General features: G+C 47.7%; 1 protein-coding gene across 1 annotated transcript in view; it reads right to left on the reverse strand.

Moving 5' to 3' along the window:
• The window catches only part of LOC119966907 (phosphofurin acidic cluster sorting protein 1-like), a 268,465-nt gene that overhangs the window by 184,355 nt on the left and 64,348 nt on the right, over positions 1-19,762 (reverse strand). Inside the window, exons 9-10 of the mRNA XM_038798864.1 lie at positions 9,992-10,051; positions 4,428-4,579 (exon numbers count right to left, since the gene is read on the reverse strand). Coding sequence (XP_038654792.1) covers positions 4,428-4,579; positions 9,992-10,051 — 212 coding nt within the window. The remainder of the gene's footprint in view (positions 1-4,427; positions 4,580-9,991; positions 10,052-19,762) is intronic.

Below are 19,762 nucleotides of genomic sequence, written 5' to 3' on the forward strand. Positions count from 1 at the left end.
GTAAGTATAATGAGGTATGCAAACAGTGATGTAGACAGCTCACCCCCAGAAACCTGGCAAATTCTGTCCGAATGTGTCAGTGGATATCATATTTACATCTGAGTTGGAAGGGTGGGTTCCAGGCTACTTCAGAGCTGCAAGCACATAACCAGGTCGATATTCCCATTGCTCAGAGGGGTGCTATCCAAGGTGTCTATTTTCAATGAGATCTTTTACCAAGGCCCTATCTGTCTAACGGTGGATATAAAAGATCTCAAGGTTGTATTTGGAGAATGTCAGTGGGGTTCAAGCTGCTGTCCCTCACTCAGACACATAATATGGTTGAAGTTTCTTTGTTGTTTGTGAAGGTTGCTGCTTCTGCATTTCCTATATCGCAATTGTGATTGCACTTAAATCAGTAATGAATTGGTTGGGATCTCCTGAAGTTGTGAAGGATGTTCTGAAACACAGGCTTCTTCTGGCTGATAAATGGGCATTTTCTCTGCTTTAGTTTTACCATTGTTACTAATTGTCAGAATGAAATCTGATCATTGGTGAGACATCAAAGTAAGTGTGAAAGTGTAGAATTCACCAAAGTAGCACACATAGACAGGCAGGTTGAAAACAAAGACTGGGTTGATTTTGATGTACAGTAACCTCCAGTCCCCGAATGGTCTCCCTTCCCGATGCACCCAGGTTGGTGTTTATATACTGGTGACGTTTCTCCCCCCCCCCCCCCCCCCCCCCCCCCCCCCTGCCGTCCCCCTGGTTACCGGGGAAGGTTGTATTCTGTGGAGGTCACTGGGAATCTTTACTGTGACCTCCACGCGTTTTACAACAGAAAGCTTCTATTCTCCTGCCTTCTCCCCATAACCCCTGATCCCCTTATTAATCAAGAACCTATCTATCTCTGTCTTAAACACACTCAGTGATTTGGCCTCCACAGCCTTCTGCGGCAAAGAGTTCCACAGATTCACTGCCCTCTGGCTGAAGAAAATGAAATGAAAATTGCTTATTGTCACGAGTACGCTTCAATGAAGTTACTGTGAAAAGCCCCTAGTCGCCACATTCCGGTGCCTGTCCGGGGAGGCTGGTACGGGAATCGAACCGTGCTGCTGGCCTGCTTGGTCTGCTTTAAAAGCCAGCGATTTAGCTGAGTGAGCTAAACCAGCCCCTGGTTCCTCCTCATTTCTGTTTTAAAGGATCTCCCCTTTAGTCTGAGATGGTGTCCTCTGGTTCTAGTTTTTCCTACAAGTGGAAACATCCCCTCCACGTCCACTCTATCCAGGCCTCACAGTATCTTGTACGTTTCAATAAGATCCCCCCTCATCCTTCTAAACTCCAATGAGTACAGACCCAGAGTCCTCAACCGTTCCTCATACGACAAGTTCTTCATTCCAGGGATCATTCTTGTGAACCTCCTCTGGACCCTCTCCAAGGCCAGCACATCCTTCCTTAGATACGGAGCCCAAAACTGCTCACAATATTCCAAATGGGGTCTGACCAGAGCCTTATACAGCCTCAGAAGCACATCTCTGGTCTTGTATTCAAGCCCTCTCGACGATTGTTCTTCAACAACAACAATTATATTTGTATTCTGCTTTAATGAAATGAAATGAAATGAAAATCGCTTATTGTCAGAAGTAGGCTTCAAATGAAGTTACTGTGAAAAGCCCCTAGTCGCCACATCCCAAGGTGCTTTAGAAGAGCAGTATGGAATAACATTTCACAGAGAAAGAGATATTGGGGAAGGTGACTGAAGGCTTGATCAAAGAAGTAGGTTTTAAGGAGAGACTTAAAGGGGGAAAGAAAGATAGAACAGTTTAGGAGGGAATTCTAGAGGTTAGGCCTAGGCAGTTCAGGCAAGGCCACCAAATTGGGAACGCTCAAGTGGCCTGAATTAGATAAGCACGAGGTGAGGCAGCTTGGTAGCACAGTGGTTAGCACAGTTGCTTCACAGCTCTAGGGTCCCAGGTTCGATTCCCGCCTTGGGTCACTGTCTGTGCGGAGTCTGCACGTTCTCCCCGTGGGTTTCCTCCGGATGCTCCGGTTTCCTCCCACAGTCCAAAGATTTGCAGGTTAGGTGGATTGGCCATTCAAAATTGCCCTTAGTGTCCAAAAGGGTGAGGTGGGGTTACGGGGATAGGGTGGTGGATACAGTGTGGGCCTTGTGGGGTGCAGACTTGATGGGCTGAATGGCCTCCTTCTGCACTATTAATTCTATAAGGCCTTGCTAGGAATTGAAAGAAGGATGAGGACTTTAAAATTAAAGCATTGCCAATGTATGCCATGAGTACAGTGTTGATGAGGAAACGGTGCAGGGTATAGAAGGGAATCTACTGCTATGGATGGTCCTGTCAACATTTTATTTCTATGAGCTTTATTCTTAAGTCTCTCAGTTGTTCAGGCATCGAGGATAGACAACACAATCTTCCCAGCACAAGACCAGAGGTCCATTGATGCCTGTCTTCTTCCTCTGCCCTCCTGTTCCGAGGCATTGCTGATTCCATCCCATAAACAGCCAGGAGGAGGTGTGTAGTGATGGTGAAAGTAGCTCCTCATTGCTACGTATTGGTATGAATTGGCAGCTGGCCGTTCTATAGCTGTTTACTGGGTAAACTGAACTTTGCCTGACATCATGTGGAGATGCCGGTGTTGGGCTGGGGTGAGCACAGTAAGAAGTCTTACAACACCAGGTTAAAGTCCAACAGGTTTGTTTCAAACACTAGCTTTCGGAGCACTGCTCCTTCACCTGAGGAAACATGTTGGACTTTAACCTGGTATTGTAAGATCTCTGAAGGTTGCCACTCAAGTGGATAGAGCCGTGAAGAAGGCTTTTAGTGTGTTAGCGTTTATTAACAGGGGGCTTGAGTTTAAGAGCTGTGGGGTTATGCATGACCCTGGTTAGACCACATTTGGAGTATTGTGTGCAGTTCTGGTCACCTTATTATAGGAAGGATGTGGAAGCATTGGAAAGGGTGCAAAGGAGATTTACCAGGATGCTGCCTGGTTTGGAGGGTAGGACTTATGGGGAAAGGGAAAGGTTGAGGGAGCTAGGGCTTTTCTCTTTGGAGCGGAGGAGGATGAGAGGCGATTTGATAGAGGTTTATAAGATGATGAGGGGGTAGATAGAGTGGACGTTCAGAGACTATTTCCTCAGGTGGATGTAGCTGTTACAAAGGGGCATAACTATAAGGTTCAGGGTGGGAGGTTATAGGAGGGATGTCCGAGGTAGGTTCTTTACTCAGAGAGTGGTTAGGGTGTGGAATGGACTGCCTGCTGTGATAGTGGAGTCGGACACTTTATGAATTTTCAAGTGGTTATTGGATAGGCACATGGAGCACACCAGAATGACAGGGAGTGGGGTAGCTTGATCTTGGTTTCTGACAAAGCTCGGCACAACATCGAGGGCCGAAGGGCCTGTTCTGTGCTGTACTGTTCTATGTTCTAACCTGGTGTTGTAAGACGTCTTACTTGCCTCACATCAGCACAGGAGAAATCCACCTTGTCCATGCTGGCTTTCTGTAAAGCAATCCAGTCATCACATTCCCCGGCTCTATCTCTGCATTCCTGCAAGTTTATTTCCCTCAAGTTATTTTCCTCAAGTGCTCATCCAATTTCCATTTGAAATGGTTCATCATTTTTGCTTTCACCGCCTTCAAAGGCAGCCATAGGCTGCATAAATTTGTTATTCTACCACCCATCTGTTCCCATCCTAGTCCAACAATGTGCAGGTTAGGTGGATTGGCCATGCTAAATTGCCCCTTGGAAGGTTTACGGGATAGGGTGGAAGCATGGGCTTGGGTGGGGTGCTCTTTCCAGGGGCTGGTACAGACTCAATGGGTCGAATGGCCTGAATCTGCTTTGTATGAAAAGAAAAAAGAAGAATCTCTTATCCAAAACCTTCAATCCAAGTCCGTCATTGTACAATCAGCCAATGGGATCAGCTTTTCTTTGTCCACCTTATCTAAACTGGTCATCATCTTGTGGGCAGCATGGTAGCATAGTGCTTAGCACTGTGGCCTCACAGTGCCAGGGTCCCAGGTTCGATTCTCCGCTGGGTCACTGTCTGTGCGGAGTCTGCACGTTCTCCCCGTGTTTGCGTGGGTTTCCTCCGGGTGCTCCGGTTTCCTCCCACAGTCCAAAGACGTGCAGGTTAGGTGGATTGGCCACGCTAAATTGCCCTTAGTGACCAAAAAGGTTAGGAGGGGTTATTGGGTTACGGGGATAGGGTGGAAGTGAGGGCTTAAGTGGGTCGGTGCAGACTCGATGGGCCGAATGGCCTCCTTCTGCACTGTATGTTCTATGTTGTCCACCTTGATCAAATCTCCCTTCAATCCCACCTGCTCCAGGGTGAACAACCCCAGCTTCTCCAACGTAACTTTGTGAATAACAAGGCCTCAGAGTGAACTCTGCTGCCGATACTGCAGTCGGTCTGTATCACTTACTTTAGTTTCGGCTTTGGTGTGCTGAGAACGCTTTCGTTGTCCTCCATTTCTGGGCCACTGTCACTGGGGTTGTAAACTTCCAGGCTTTCGTAAAGTAGGTCAAGATCCTCCTCTGCTTCCTGGGTTTGGTCCACAGGATCAGAGTCCAGCACCTTACACACAAAATACATCAGTACAATGTAACTATCAGCAAGACACTGCTATCAGAATCAGTCCTCCGTGTGAGTGACGCTCCACACTGGTTGATGCCCCTATGTGTCAGCCATGGCTCAGCTGGTAGCACACCTGCCTCTGAAGCAGGTCGCCGGTTCAAGTCCCACTTCAGAGTCTTGAACATAAAAATCTGGGGACTACTTCAGTGCAGTACTGATCCAGTGCGGCATTGCCTGAGGTGCCGTCAAGGTGGATGTAAAAGATCCCGTGGCAATATTTTGAAGGTCAGCTCTCTTGAAATCCCTGGCCATTCTCTATCTCTTAACCAACAGCAATAAACAAACAGGAGATTTGGTCAATATCAAATTGCTGCTGATGGGATCTTGCTGTGCACACATTGGCCATAGTGTTTCCTACATTCCACTATGACCACTTTTGAATACACTTCAAAAGTACAGCACGGTAGGACAGTGGTTAGCACTGTGGCTTCACAGTGCCAGGGTCCCAGATTCGATTCCCCGCTGGGTCACTGTCTGTGCGGAGTCTGCACGTTCTCCCCGTGTCTGCGTGGGTTTCCTCCGGGTGCTCCGGTTTCCTCCCACAGTCCAAAGACATGCAGGTTAGGTGGATTGGCCATGATAAATTGCCCTTAGTGACCAAAAAGGTTAGGAGGGGTTATTGGGTTACGGGGATAGGGTGGAAGTGAGGGCTTAAGTGGGTCGGTGCAGACTCGATGGGCCGAATGGCCTCCTTCTGCACTGTCTGTTCTATGTACTAAATTGATTGTCAGTGCTTTGGTGCATTCTGAGTTCCGAAAAAGTATTCTAAGCATAAAGTCTTTCCTCTTTCTGCCCACATGATAGCTGAGTGCAGATGGAAGGTGTATTTTCCAGTCGGTCAGGACAAGGTTATTCAGGTTTTCTGTGAAGGTTTCTCAATAGTAGAGATGGGACCCAGCTCTTGCCGATTCCTATATTACTCTCTGTCCACTTCATGCCTAGAGAAACGTGAGGCAGGAAATATAAAAGTGTTCAGCATCTATGAAATGCATCTCAAGCTGCAAAGAGAAGGGGGAAATTGCGGAGGCTCTGACGACTATTTTCCAATCCTCTCTGAGGATAGCTAATGTTGTGCCGCTGTTTAAAAAGGGAGGAGGGGATAAACTAAGTAATTATAGGCCAGTCAGATGTGAGCAAATTATTGGAAAAAGTTCTGTGAGACAGGATAAATCATGGAATCTCTGCAGTGCAGAAGGATGCCATTCGGCCCATTGAGTCTACGCCGACCCTCCGGCACCCTATCTAGGCCCACTCGCCAGCCCCTCATCTCTGTAACTCCATGACCTCACCCACACTTTGGACACTAAGGTACAATTTAGAATGACCAATCCACCTACACATCTTTGGACTGTGGGAGGAAACCAGAGCAGCCGGAGGGAACCCACGCAGACACGGGGAGAACGTGCAGACTCCACACAGTCACCCGAGGTCGGAATCCAAACCGGGTCCCTGTTGCAGTGAGGCAGCAGTGCTATCCACTGTGCCATCATCTTTTATAGAGGAACTGAGCTATAGAACATAGAAAAAGCTCAGAACAGGCCGTTCGGCCCACGATGTTGTGCCGAACCTTTGTCCTAGATTAAGAACAAATCAATCTACACCCCAGCATTCTACCATAATCCATATACCTATCCAATAGCCGCTTGAAGGTCCCTAATGTTTCCGACTCAACTACTTCCACAGGCAGTGCATTCCATCTCTTCACACATCTTCTCTACTGAGTAGTACTACACTCCGTGTGCTTCACCCGATGCCTGTGTCTATGTATTTACATTGTGTATTTATCGTATGTCCTATATTTTCTCATGTACAGAACAATCTGTCTGGACTGCACGCAAAACAATACTTTTCACTCTAACTCGGTGCACGTGACAATAAATCCAATCAAAGTAAGAGAGGACAGTCAGCAAGGATTTATTAAGGGAAGCTGTCAGCTTTGACAACGAGTCATCTAGATTCAAAACGTTATCTCCCTTCTCTCTCCACAGATGCTGTCAGGCCTGCTGAGATTGTCCAGCATTTCCTGTTTTGGTTTATAATGGGAAGGCCGTGTCCAACTCACTTGATTGAATGTTTTGAGGAAATAGTATGTCGTCTTCATGGATTTTAGTAACATTTTTGACAGACTGAGCAGAAAATTAAAAGCTCACATTTTGACCCACTCTCCGAACCTTTCTATACCCATTTGTCAGGTTCTTATTTCCTCATTGCAACTTACTGTCTCACCTATTTTAGTGTCACCTGCAAATTTGGTTATAGAACCTTCTATCCCTGTATCCAAGTCGCTAATCTAGATTGTAAATAGCTGGGGCCCAAGGACCGAACCCTGTGGGACCCCACTAGCTACATCTTGTCATCCAGAAAAAGACCCATTCATCCCCATTCTCTGTCTCCAGTCCGTCAGCCAGTCTTCTATCTAATAAATTACCCCTAATCCAATGTGATCTCACCTTGCGAATTAATGAGGAAATAAGAACCTTACAAATGGATATAGATAGGTTAGGAACATGGGCCAAAATGTGGCAGATGGAGTTTAAGCTGGTCATGCATTCTGGTAGGAAAAATGGGAAGACATTTATTATCGAAATGGGGAGAGACTCCGAGGTGCTCCGATGCAGAGGGATCTGGGTGTCCATGTGCATGAGTCACAGAAAACGAACATGCAGGTACAGAATACATGGCAGCATGGCAGCACTGTAGCACAGTGGTTAGCACTGTTGCTTCACAGCGCCTGGGTCCCAGGTTCGATTCCCGGCTTGGGTCACTGTCTGTGAGGAGTCTGAACGTTCTCCCCGTGTCTGCGTGGGTTTCCTCCGGGTGCTCCGGTTTCCTCTCACAAGTCCCGAAAGACGTGCTGTTAGGTGAATTGGACATTCTGAATTCTCCCTCTGTGACCCGAACAGGCGCCGGAATGTGGCGACTGGGGGATTTCCACAGTAACTTCATTGCAGTGTTAATGTAAGCCTACTTGTGACAATAAAGATTATTATCATTGTCAGAGGTAATAAAAGAAACAAATGGAATAAAGTGTAAAGGTAAGGAAGTGTTGCTGCAACTGTAGGGGCAGCAGGGTAGCATGGTGGTTAGCATAAATGCTTCACAGCTCCAGGGTCCCAGGTTCGATTCCCGGCTGGGTCACTGCCTGTGTAGAGTCTGCACGTCCTCCCCGTGTGTGCGTGGGTTTCCTCCGGGTGCTCCGGTTTCCTTCCACAGTCCAAAGATGTGCGGGTTAGGTGGATTGGCCATGCTAAATTGCCCGTAGTGTCCTAATAAAAGTAAGGTTAAGGGGGGGGGGTTGTTGGGTTACGGGTATAGGGTGGATACGTGGGTTTGAGTAGGGTGATCATGGCTCGGCACAACATTGAGGGCTGAAGGGCCTGTTCTGTGTTGTACTGTTCTATGTTCTATGTACACGGCACTGGTGAGACCATACGTATTGGGCACAATTTTGGTTCCCTTATTTGAGGAAAGATGTAGTGGCATTGGAGGCAATCCAGAGGAGGTTCCTAGATTGATTCCAGAGGTGAGGGTTTTGTCGTACAAGGAGAGATTGAGCAGTTTAAGCCTATACTCTTTAGAGTTAGGAAGAATGAGGGGAGATCTAATTGAGGTATACAAGATGCTAAACGGCCTGGATAAAGTAGACAAGGAGCTGATGCTTCTTCTTGTGGGGCATTCTAAAATGATACATCTTCAGATAAGAGGGAGCAAATTTAAAACAGATTTGAGGAGAAACTGATTCTCCCAAAGGATTGTGAGTCTGTGGAATTCGCTACCCCAGGGTGCAGTGCATGCTGGAACAGTGAGTAAATTTAAGGAGGAGTTAGATTTTTAATTGGTAATGGGGTGAAGGGTTATGGAGAACAGGCAGGACGGTTAAGGCCAGGATGAGATCAGGCATGATCGAATGGCGGAGCAAACTCGATGGGCCAAATGGCCTAATTCTGCTCCTGTACGTTATGAACCTATGTCTGTCTTACCTGTCCTGACCCACGGGAAGAGTCACAGTTTCTCAGGTCTCGCCTCCATTTCCTAAGGTTTTCATGTTCTCTCTATAATAAATATCAAACTGTACCGTTCCCCTTCCCTTTCAGCAATAACAGTAATCGGGACTGGGAATTTGCGCACACTAGTTTCAGATGTCTCGGCTGAAATCAAGAGCTTATTTTGAGAACATTCAGGGATGTTCCTGGTGGCTTGGTGTATTTGTGGAACCCAGAAGTGAGTAACAAAACGTTTCAACAGAAACGCACAATGGAATTAAATCAATTATACGTCATGCCCTGGGATCACTCACAGCAAACACGAGATTCTTTCATCAAAAATCAAATTTAAGACTTAGGAAAGCATGTACATTTTGGAGCATTAAGGGTTAATAATCGGACTGACTTGTACCACAGAATAAGAAGCTTTCTTAGATAAATAGGAGAATAGCAGTGTACTGATAGGGACGGAAGGATTCTGCTCTCCAAATGTCTGAGGATTGGTTTATTCGTTCTTGGGAATCGCTGGGCTGGGCCCATCTCTAATTGCCCTTTGTTGCCCATCTCTAATTGCCGTTTGTTGCCCATCTCTAATTGCCGTTGAACTGAGTGGCAACCACATTGCTGTGGGTCTGGAGTCACATGTAGACTGGGTAAGCAAGGCAGATTTCCTTCCCTGAAGGACATTAGTGAACCAGAATTTTATTGGCAATAGTTTCATGGTCAGCACTAGACTTATAATTCCAGATGTTTATTGAATTGAAATTTCACCATTTGCCGTTGTGGGATTTGAACCTGGGTACTCCGAGCGTTACCCTGGGCCTCTGGATTACTTGTCCAGTGACAATACCATTACACCACCGCTTCCCATATAATAATATATTGTCTACAAGGAATGAAGTTACTGGGATAATCTTTATTGTCACAAGTAGGCTTATATTAACACTGCAATGAAGTAACTGTGAAAAGCCCGAGTCACCACATTCCAGCGCCTGTTCGGGTCACAGAGGAAGACTGACCATGTGTGATTCATGTGTAACTTTAATGATTAGTCTAATAAATATTGACAAATGGATCAATTAACCATGGTATAGAGTCGATGTTTAGGCTCTCAAAAGGAGTGTTCTTTAAAGGATTTGAGAACAGGTAAATCATGAGGTTTTAAGTGTGAAATGTATCTTTGAAGTATGTAAATGGAGGTGTACAAGGCAGGATGGTTTTCCAGAGTTAGTTTCAGAGCTTGAAAGGGAGAAACGCAAAGCTGCTGCATGGATCACCTATTCTGTACACTCCAATGTTGTACTCAAACAAAGTGTGGCAACTATAGATGGAAGGCGGTTCACCCAACAGCTGATCCAACAATACATACCTCATCGGTCACTTTGAACCTCTTCAGCAAGGCAACGAATTTCTGTTTAAAGTTTGGTTGCTAAGTGAGAAGAGAAAAGGAAAGGATGTGAACTGAGGCTGTGATCGCACAACATTGCAAGTAGGATGTAGCTGGCCTGCACACACTGTGGCCGGGTTTCTCTGTCCCGCTGCACCAGATTTCTGCGACACTCCGTCGGGATGCTCCGTTTCACCAGCTGGTCAATGGGGTTTCCCATCGTGAGGCAGCCTCACACCGTCAGGAAACCCCGGGCTGCCGACAAAACGGAGCATCCCGCCAGCAGAGAATTCAGCCCTGTGGGTTTGAGCACCAAGGTAAGGCACCACCAAAGGGCGCAGAGACAATCTCCCACTTCTAACTTTAGCCAGGCTTTGTAGGGAGGTGCCTCTCCACCACAGGCTAGAGTGGAGGTAGAATGATTCCCTGGGCCAGGGTGCACAGATTGATGAATGTCCAACAGCACATCCACACTGAGCCACTTGATCAAAATAAAGCAGCCCATGGAGATCGCAATGACAAACATCAGCTAAATGGAGATGTTTTTGCTGTGGACAGGGTAATCTGAGAGCTTGGAACTGGTGTTATAGAGATTTTCCTGTTCCCCCTAAACCTTTCAGACAGGATGCTCGATCACCAAACCTCATCCAGATGTTTCAGGCAAGCCAGGCACCTACCATGCCTAAGCAGTGCAGTTGATCTGGCATTAGCCACTGGAATTGGCTGTGGGGTGGTGGTGGTGGGTGGGGGGGGGGGGGAGGGGGTGGTGGAATCACTGATCTTTGAACACTGGCTCACTGCCCATGAGGCACATTCCCAATCTTTCCCCATCCCCGGGAGCATCTCCCCTGATTGAGGAATAAGGTGAAAGTTTGGGAAAATGGGCAGTGGCCCACAGAGGGGGAGGTGAACTTGACTCAGATTTGGGGCAGTGGATTTGGTTCCACAGAATGAAAATCAATCTTCTGGTTTGACTTGCTGTGAGCGACACTGGCAAATTGGCCTCTCTCTTCATACTGAGGGGGTGCTGCTGGGCCATCCACTTCAAAGTGATTGCTTTTGGTGACCTTTTGAGTACAGTATCATATCCACTAAGCTACCTCCATCTCGGAGACCAAGGAATGACAGGGAGTAGTCATTCGCTAAAGTCATTAAAAGATTCAGAATTGAAAATGTTACCTCCAATCAAAAACTGTCATCATTTATCTGTGTGCTGATATTAAAACTGCCTCTCCTCTCACAGTCCCTTCCCCAGTGATCACCACAGAATTGTTTCTGGTTATACTGCAGAATGTAGCTCTGGCTTCCAGAAACCATACCCAACATTCACATCCCAGGAGTGTTGCTCCAGGACCCAGGGGAATGTCTACCCTTACACTAACCCAGCAGTATTTGCTTCCTCATTGCCTTTAATTCAATGTAAAAGCTCTGCTGGTAGAGCTACCTGCCACTTCATTTTTTAAAATGTATTTATGGGATGTGGGTGTCGCTGGTTAGGCCAGTGTTTATTGCCCATCCCTAATTACCCTTCAGAAGGTGGTGGTGAGTTGCCTTCTTGAACCGCTGCAGTCCTTGAGTGTAGGTACACCCATTGTGCTGTTAGGGAGGGTGTTCCAGGATGTTGCCTCAGCGACAGTGAAGGATCGGCGATATATTTTCATGGTGTGGAGATGCCGGCGTCGGACTGGGGTGAGCACAGTAAGAAATCTTACAACACCAGGTTAAAGTCCAACAGGTTTGTTTCCAATCACTAGCTTTCAGAGCACTGCTCCTTCACCTGAGGAAGGAGCAGTGCTCCGAAAGCCAGAGATTCGATACAAACCTGTTGGACTTTAACCTGGTGTTGTAAGAATTCTTACTGATCTATGGTGGTGAGTGATTTGGAGGGGAACCTCCAGGTGGTGGGGAACCTCCAGCTCTTGTCCTTTAAGATGGGAGTGGTTGTGGGTTTGAAGGTGCTGCATAAGGAAACCTGGTGAGTTCTTGCAGTACACGTGGCTGCCACTGTTTGTCAATACTAGAGGGGATGTTTGTGGAAGGGGGAGCAATCAAGAGGTTGTTTTGTCCTGGATGGTGTTGAGTTTCTTGAGTGTTTTTGGAGCTGCACTCATCCAGGCAAGTGGAGAATATTCCATTACACTCCTGACTTGTACCTTGTAGATGGTGGACAGGCTTTGGGAAGTCAGGAGGTGAGTTACTCATCGAGCTACAGGTGAGCCCAGTTCAGTTTCTGGTCAATGGTAACCCCCAGGTTGTTGAGATTGGGGGATTCAGTGGTGGTAATGCCATTGAATGTCAAGGTTAATGGTTAGACTCTCTCTTATCGGAGATGGTCATTGTATTGGTCATGGTTATTGTCTGGCACATGTGTGGCGTGGATGTAATTTGCCATTTGTCAGCCTCAAGCCTGGATATTGCCCAGGTCTTGCTGCATTTGGACAGGGACTGCTTCATTATCTGAGGGGTTGCGAATGGTGCTGAACATTGTGCAGTCATCCGCAAACATCCCCACTTCTGACCTTATGATGGGAGGAAGGTCATTGATGAAGCAGCTGAAGATGATTGGGCCTAGGACATGATCCTGAGGAACTCCTGCAATGTTCTGGAGCTGAGATGATCCAACCACCACAACCATCTTCCTTTGTGCCGGGTATGACCCCAACCAGCGGAGAGTTTTCCCCCTGATTCCCACTGACTCCAGTTGAGCTCGGGCTCCATGATGCTGCACTCGGTCAAATGCTGCCTTTTAGTTAAAGGGCAGTCACTCTCACCTCATTGGGGAATGTCATTCACCACAGTATGGCAGCTTCAGGCTGAATGGTATGTGTCAGTATGGCAGCTTCAGGCTGAATGGTATTTGCTGGGATGGCAGCTTCAGGCTGAATGGCATGTGTCAGTATGGCAGCTTCAGGCTGAATGGTATGTGTCAGTATGGCAGCTTCAGGCTGAATGGTATGTGTCAGTATGGCAGCTTCAGGCTGAATGGTATGTGTCAGTATAGCAGCTTCAGGCTGAATGGTATGTGCTGGGATGGCAGCTTCAGGCTGAATGGTATGTGTCAGTATGGCAGCTTCAGGCTGAATGGTATGTGTCAGTATAGCAGCTTCAGGCTGAATGGTATGTGCTGGGATGGCAGCTTCAGGCTGAATGGTATGTGTCAGTATGGCAGCTTCAGGCTGAATGGTATGTGTCAGTATGGCAGCTTCAGGCTGAATGGTATGTGTCAGTATGGCAGCTTCAGGCTGAATGGTATGTGTCAGTATGGCAGCTTCAGGCTGAATGGTATGTGTCAGTATGGCAGCTTCAGGCTGAATGGTATGTGCTGGGATGGCAGCTTCAGGCTGAATGGTATGTGTCAGTATGGCAGCTTCAGGCTGAATGGTATGTGTCAGTATGGCAGCTACAGGCTGAATGGTATGTGTCAGTATGGCAGCTTCAGGCTGAATGGTATGTGTCAGTATGGCAGCTTCAGGCTGAATGGTATGTGTCAGTATGGCAGCTTCAGGCTGAATGGTATGTGTCAGTATGGCAGCTTCAGGGTGAATGGTATGTGTCAGTATAGCAGCTTCAGGCTGAATGGTATGTGTCAGTATGGCAGCTTCAGGCTGAATGGTATGTGTCAGTATGGCAGCTTCAGGCTGAATGGTATGTGTCAGTATGGCAGCTTCAGGCTGAATGGTATGTGCTGGGATGGCAGCTTCAGGCTGAATGGTATGTGTCAGTATGGCAGCTTCAGGCTGAATGGTATGTGTCAGTATGACAGCTTCAGGCTGAATGGTATGTGTCAGTATGGCAGCTTCAGGCTGAATGGTATGTGTCAGTATGGCAGCTTCAGGCTGAATGGTATGTGTCAGTATGGCAGCTTCAGGCTGAATGGTATGTGTCAGTATGGCAGCTTCAGGCTGAATAGTATGTGTCAGTATAGCAGCTTCAGGCTGAATGGTATGTGTCAGTATGGCAGCTTCAGGCTGAATGGTATGTGTCAGTATGGCAGCTTCAGGCTGAATGGTATGTGTCAGTATGGCAGCTTCAGGCTGAATGGTATGTGTCAGTATAGCAGCTTCAGGCTGAATGGTATGTGTCAGTATGGCAGCTTCAGGCTGAATGGTATGTGTCAGTATGGCAGCTTCAGGCTGAATGGTATGTGTCAGTATAGCAGCTTCAGGCTGAATGGTATGGGATAGTATGGCAGCTTCAGGCTGAATGGTATGTGTCAGTATGGCAGCTTCAGGCTGAATGGTATGTGTCAGTATGGCAGCTTCAGGCTGAATGGTATGTGTCAGTATGGCAGCTTCAGGCTGAATGGTATGTGCTGGGATGGCAGCTTCAGGCTGAATGGTATGGGATAGTATGGCAGCTTCAGGCTGAATGGTATGTGTCAGTATGGCAGCTTCAGGCTGAATGGTATGTGTCAGTATGGCAGCTTCAGGCTGAATGGTATGTGTCAGTATGGCAGCTTCAGGCTGAATGGTATGTGTCAGTATGGCAGCTTCAGGCTGAATGGTATGTGCTGGGATGGCAGCTTCAGGCTGAATGGTATGGGACAGTAAGGCAGCTTCAGGCTGAATGGTATGTGTCAGTATGGCAGCTTCAGGCTGAATGGTATGGGATAGTATGGCAGCTTCAGGCTGAATGGTATGTGTCAGTATAGCAGCTTCAGGCTGAATGGTATGTGTCAGTATGGCAGCTTCAGGCTGAATGGTATGTGCTGGGATGGCAGCTTCAGGCTGAATGGTATGTGTCAGTATGGCAGCTTCAGGCTGAATGGTATGTGTCAGTATGGCAGCTTCAGGCTGAATGGTATGTGTCAGTATGGCAGCTTCAGGCTGAATGGTATGTGTCAGTATGGCAGCTTCAGGCTGAATGGTATGTGTCAGTATGGCAGCTTCAGGCTGAATGGTATGTGTCAGTATGGCAGCTTCAGGCTGAATGGTATGTGTCAGTATGGCAGCTTCAGGCTGAATGGTATGGGATAGTATGGCAGCTTCAGGCTGAATGGTATGTGTCAGTATAGCAGCTTCAGGCTGAATGGTATGTGTCAGTATGGCAGCTTCAGGCTGAATGGTATGTGCTGGGATGGCAGCTTCAGGCTGAATGGTATGTGTCAGTATGGCAGCTTCAGGCTGAATGGTATGTGTCAGTATGGCAGCTTCAGGCTGAATGGTATGTGTCAGTATGGCAGCTTCAGGCTGAATGGTATGTGTCAGTATGGCAGCTTCAGGCTGAATGGTATGTGCTGGGATGGCAGCTTCAGGCTGAATGGTATGTGTCAGTATGGCAGCTTCAGGCTGAATGGTATGTGTCAGTATGGCAGCTTCAGGCTGAATGGTATGTGTCAGTATGGCAGCTTCAGGCTGAATGGTATGTGTCAGTATGGCAGCTTCAGGCTGAATGGTATGTGCTGGGATGGCAGCTTCAGGCTGAATGGTATGTGTCAGTATAGCAGCTTCAGGCTGAATGGTATGTGTCAGTATGGCAGCTTCAGGCTGAATGGTATGTGTCAGTATGGCAGCTTCAGGCTGAATGGTATGTGTCAGTATGGCAGCTTCAGGCTGAATGGTATGTGTCAGTATGGCAGCTTCAGGCTGAATGGTATGTGTCAGTATGGCAGCTTCAGGCTGAATGGTATGTGTCAGTATGGCAGCTTCAGGCTGAATGGTATGTGTCAGTATGGCAGCTTCAGGCTGAATGGTATGTGTCAGTATGGCAGCTTCAGGCTGAATGGTATGTGTCAGTATAGCAGCTTCAGGCTGAATGGTATGTGTCAGTATGGCAGCTTCAGGGTGAATGGTATGTGTCAGTATGGCAGCTTCAGGCTGAATGGTATGTGTCAGTATGGCAGCTTCAGGGTGAATGGTATGTGTCAGTATGGCAGCTTCAGGCTGAATGGTATGTGTCAGTATGGCAGCTTCAGGCTGAATGGTATGTGTCAGTATGGCAGCTTCAGGCTGAATGGTATGTGTCAGTATGGCAGCTTCAGGCTGAATGGTATGTGCTGGGATGGCAGCTTCAGGCTGAATGGTATGTGTCAGTATGGCAGCTTCAGGCTGAATGGTATGTGCTGGGATGGCAGCTTCAGGCTGAATGGTATGTGTCAGTATGGCAGCTTCAGGCTGAATGGTATGTGTCAGTATGGCAGCTTCAGGCTGAATGGTATGTGTCAGTATGGCAGCTTCAGGCTGAATGGTATGTGTTAGTATGGCAGCTTCAGGCTGAATGGTATGTGTCAGTATGGCAGCTTCAGGCTGAATGGTATGTGTCAGTATGGCAGCTTCAGGCTGAATGGTATGTGTCAGTATGGCAGCTTCAGGCTGAATGGTATGTGCTGGGATGGCAGCTTCAGGCTGAATGGTATGTGTCAGTATGGCAGCTTCAGGCTGAATGGTATGTGCTGGGATGGCAGCTTCAGGCTGAATGGTGTGTGTCAGTATGGCAGCTTCAGGCTGAATGGTATGGGACAGTATGGCAGCTTCAGGCTGGATGGTATGTGTCAGTATGGCAGCTTCAGGCTGAATGGTATGGGATAGTATGGCAGCTTCAGGCTGAATGGTATGTGCTGGGATGGCAGCTTCAGGCTGAATGGTATGTGTCAGTATGGCAGCTTCAGGCTGAATGGTATGTGTCAGTATGGCAGCTTCAGGCTGAATGGTATGTGTCAGTATGGCAGCTTCAGGCTGAATGGTATGTGTCAGTATGGCAGCTTCAGGCTGAATGGTATGTGCTGGGATGGCAGCTTCAGGCTGAATGGTATGGGATAGTATGGCAGCTTCAGGCTGAATGGTATGTGTCAGTATAGCAGCTTCAGGCTGAATGGTATGTGTCAGTATGGCAGCTTCAGGCTGAATGGTATGTGTCAGTATGGCAGCTTCAGGCTGAATGGTATGTGTCAGTATGGCAGCTTCAGGCTGAATGGTATGTGTCAGTATGGCAGCTTCAGGCTGAATGGTATGTGTCAGTATGGCAGCTTCAGGCTGAATGGTATGTGTCAGTATAGCAGCTTCAGGCTGAATGGTATGTGTCAGTATGGCAGCTTCAGGCTGAATGGTATGTGTCAGTATAGCAGCTTCAGGCTGAATGGTATGTGTCAGTATAGCAGCTTCAGGCTGAATGGTATGTGTCAGTATGGCAGCTTCAGGCTGAATGGTATGTGTCAGTATGGCAGCTTCAGGCTGAATGGTATGTGTCAGTATGGCAGCTTCAGGCTGAATGGTATGTGTCAGTATGGCAGCTTCAGGCTGAATGGTATGTGTCAGTATGGCAGCTTCAGGCTGAATGGTATGTGTCAATATAGGAGCTTCAGGCTGAATGGTATGTGTCAGTATGGCAGCTTCAGGCTGAATGGTATGTGTCAGTATGGCAGCTTCAGGCTGAATGGTATGTGTCAGTATGGCAGCTTCAGGCTGAATGGTATGTGTCAGTATGGCAGCTTCAGGCTGAATGGTATGTGTCAGTATGGCAGCTTCAGGCTGAATGGTATGTGTCAGTATGGCAGCTTCAGGCTGAATGGTATGTGCTGGGATGGCAGCTTCAGGCTGAATGGCATGTGCTGGGATGGCAGCTTCAGGCTGAATGGTATGTGTCAGTATGGCAGCTTCAGGCTGAATGGCATGTGCTGGGATGGCAGCTTCAGGCTGAATGGTATGTGTCAGTATGGCAGCTTCAGGCTGAATGGTATGTGTCAGTATGGCAGCTTCAGGCTGAATGGTATGTGTCAGTATGGCAGCTTCAGGCTGAATGGTATGGGATAGTATGGCAGCTTCAGGCTGAATGGTATGTGCTGGGATGGCAGCTTCAGGCTGAATGGTATGTGTCAGTATGGCAGCTTCAGGCTGAATGGTATGTGTCAGTATGGCAGCTTCAGGCTGAATGGCATGTGTCAGTATGGCAGCTTCAGGCTGAATGGTATGTGTCAGTATGGCAGCTTCAGGCTGAATGGTATGTGTCAGTATGGCAGCTTCAGGCTGAATGGTATGTGTCAGTATGGCAGCTTCAGGCTGAATGGTATGTGTCAGTATGGCAGCTTCAGGCTGAATGGTATGTGTCAGTATGGCAGCTTCAGGCTGAATGGTATGGGATAGTATGGCAGCTTCAGGCTGAATGGTATGTGCTGGGATGGCAGCTTCAGGCTGAATGGTATGTGTCAGTATGGCAGCTTCAGGCTGAATGGTATGTGTCAGTATGGCAGCTTCAGGCTGAATGGCATGTGTCAGTATGGCAGCTTCAGGCTGAATGGTATGTGTCAGTATGGCAGCTTCAGGCTGAATGGTATGTGTCAGTATGGCAGCTTCAGGCTGAATGGTATGTGTCAGTATGGCAGCTTCAGGCTGAATGGTATGTGTCAGTATGGCAGCTTCAGGCTGAATGGTATGTGTCAGTATGGCAGCTTCAGGCTGAATGGTATGTGTCAGTATGGCAGCTTCAGGCTGAATGGTATGTGTCAGTATGGCAGCTTCAGGCTGAATGGTATGTGTCAGTATGGCAGCTTCAGGCTGAATGGTATGTGTCAGTATGGCAGCTTCAGGCGGAATGGTATGTGCTGGGATGGCAGCTTCAGGCTGAATGGTATGTGTCAGTATGGCAGCTTCAGGCTGAATGGTATGTGTCAGTATGGCAGCTTCAGGCTGAATGGTATGTGTCAGTATGGCAGCTTCAGGCTGAATGGTATGTGTCAGTATGGCAGCTTCAGGCTGAATGGTATGTGTCAGTATGGCAGCTTCAGGCTGAATGGTATGTGTCAGTATGGCAGCTTCAGGCTGAATGGTATGTGTCAGTATGGCAGCTTCAGGCTGAATGGTATGTGTTAGTATGGCAGCTTCAGGCTGAATGGTATGTGTCAGTATGGCAGCTTCAGGCTGAATGGTATGTGTCAGTATGGCAGCTTCAGGCTGAATGGTATGTGTCAGTATAGCAGCTTCAGGCTGAATGGTATGTGTCAGTATGGCAGCTTCAGGCTGAATGGTATGTGTCAGTATGGCAGCTTCAGGCTGAATGGTATGTGCTGGGATGGCAGCTTCAGGCTGAATGGTATGTGTCAGTATGGCAGCTTCAGGCTGAATGGTATGTGCTGGGATGGCAGCTTCAGGCTGAATGGTATGTGTCAGTATGGCAGCTTCAGGCTGAATGGTATGTGTCAGTATGGCAGCTTCAGGCTGAATGGTATGTGTCAGTATGGCAGCTTCAGGCTGAATGGTATGTGTCAGTATGGCAGCTTCAGGCTGAATGGTATGTGTCAGTATGGCAGCTTCAGGCGGAATGGTATGTGCTGGGATGGCAGCTTCAGGCTGAATGGTATGTGTCAGTATGGCAGCTTCAGGCTGAATGGTATGTGTCAGTATGGCAGCTTCAGGCTGAATGGTATGTGTCAGTATGGCAGCTTCAGGCTGAATGGTATGTGTCAGTATGGCAGCTTCAGGCTGAATGGTATGTGTCAGTATGGCAGCTTCAGGCTGAATGGTATGTGTCAGTATGGCAGCTTCAGGCTGAATGGTATGTGTCAGTATGGCAGCTTCAGGCTGAATGGTATGTGTCAGTATGGCAGCTTCAGGCTGAATGGTATGTGTCAGTATGGCAGCTTCAGGCTGAATGGTATGTGTCAGTATGGCAGCTTCAGGCTGAATGGTATGTGTCAGTATGGCAGCTTCAGGCTGAATGGTATGTGTCAGTATGGCAGCTTCAGGCTGAATGGTATGTGTCAGTATGGCAGCTTCAGGCTGAATGGTATGTGTCAGTATGGCAGCTTCAGGCTGAATGGTA

Source organism: Scyliorhinus canicula, chromosome 6 (assembly GCF_902713615.1).
Source record: "Scyliorhinus canicula chromosome 6, sScyCan1.1, whole genome shotgun sequence".
Lineage (NCBI taxonomy): Eukaryota > Metazoa > Chordata > Chondrichthyes > Carcharhiniformes > Scyliorhinidae > Scyliorhinus > Scyliorhinus canicula.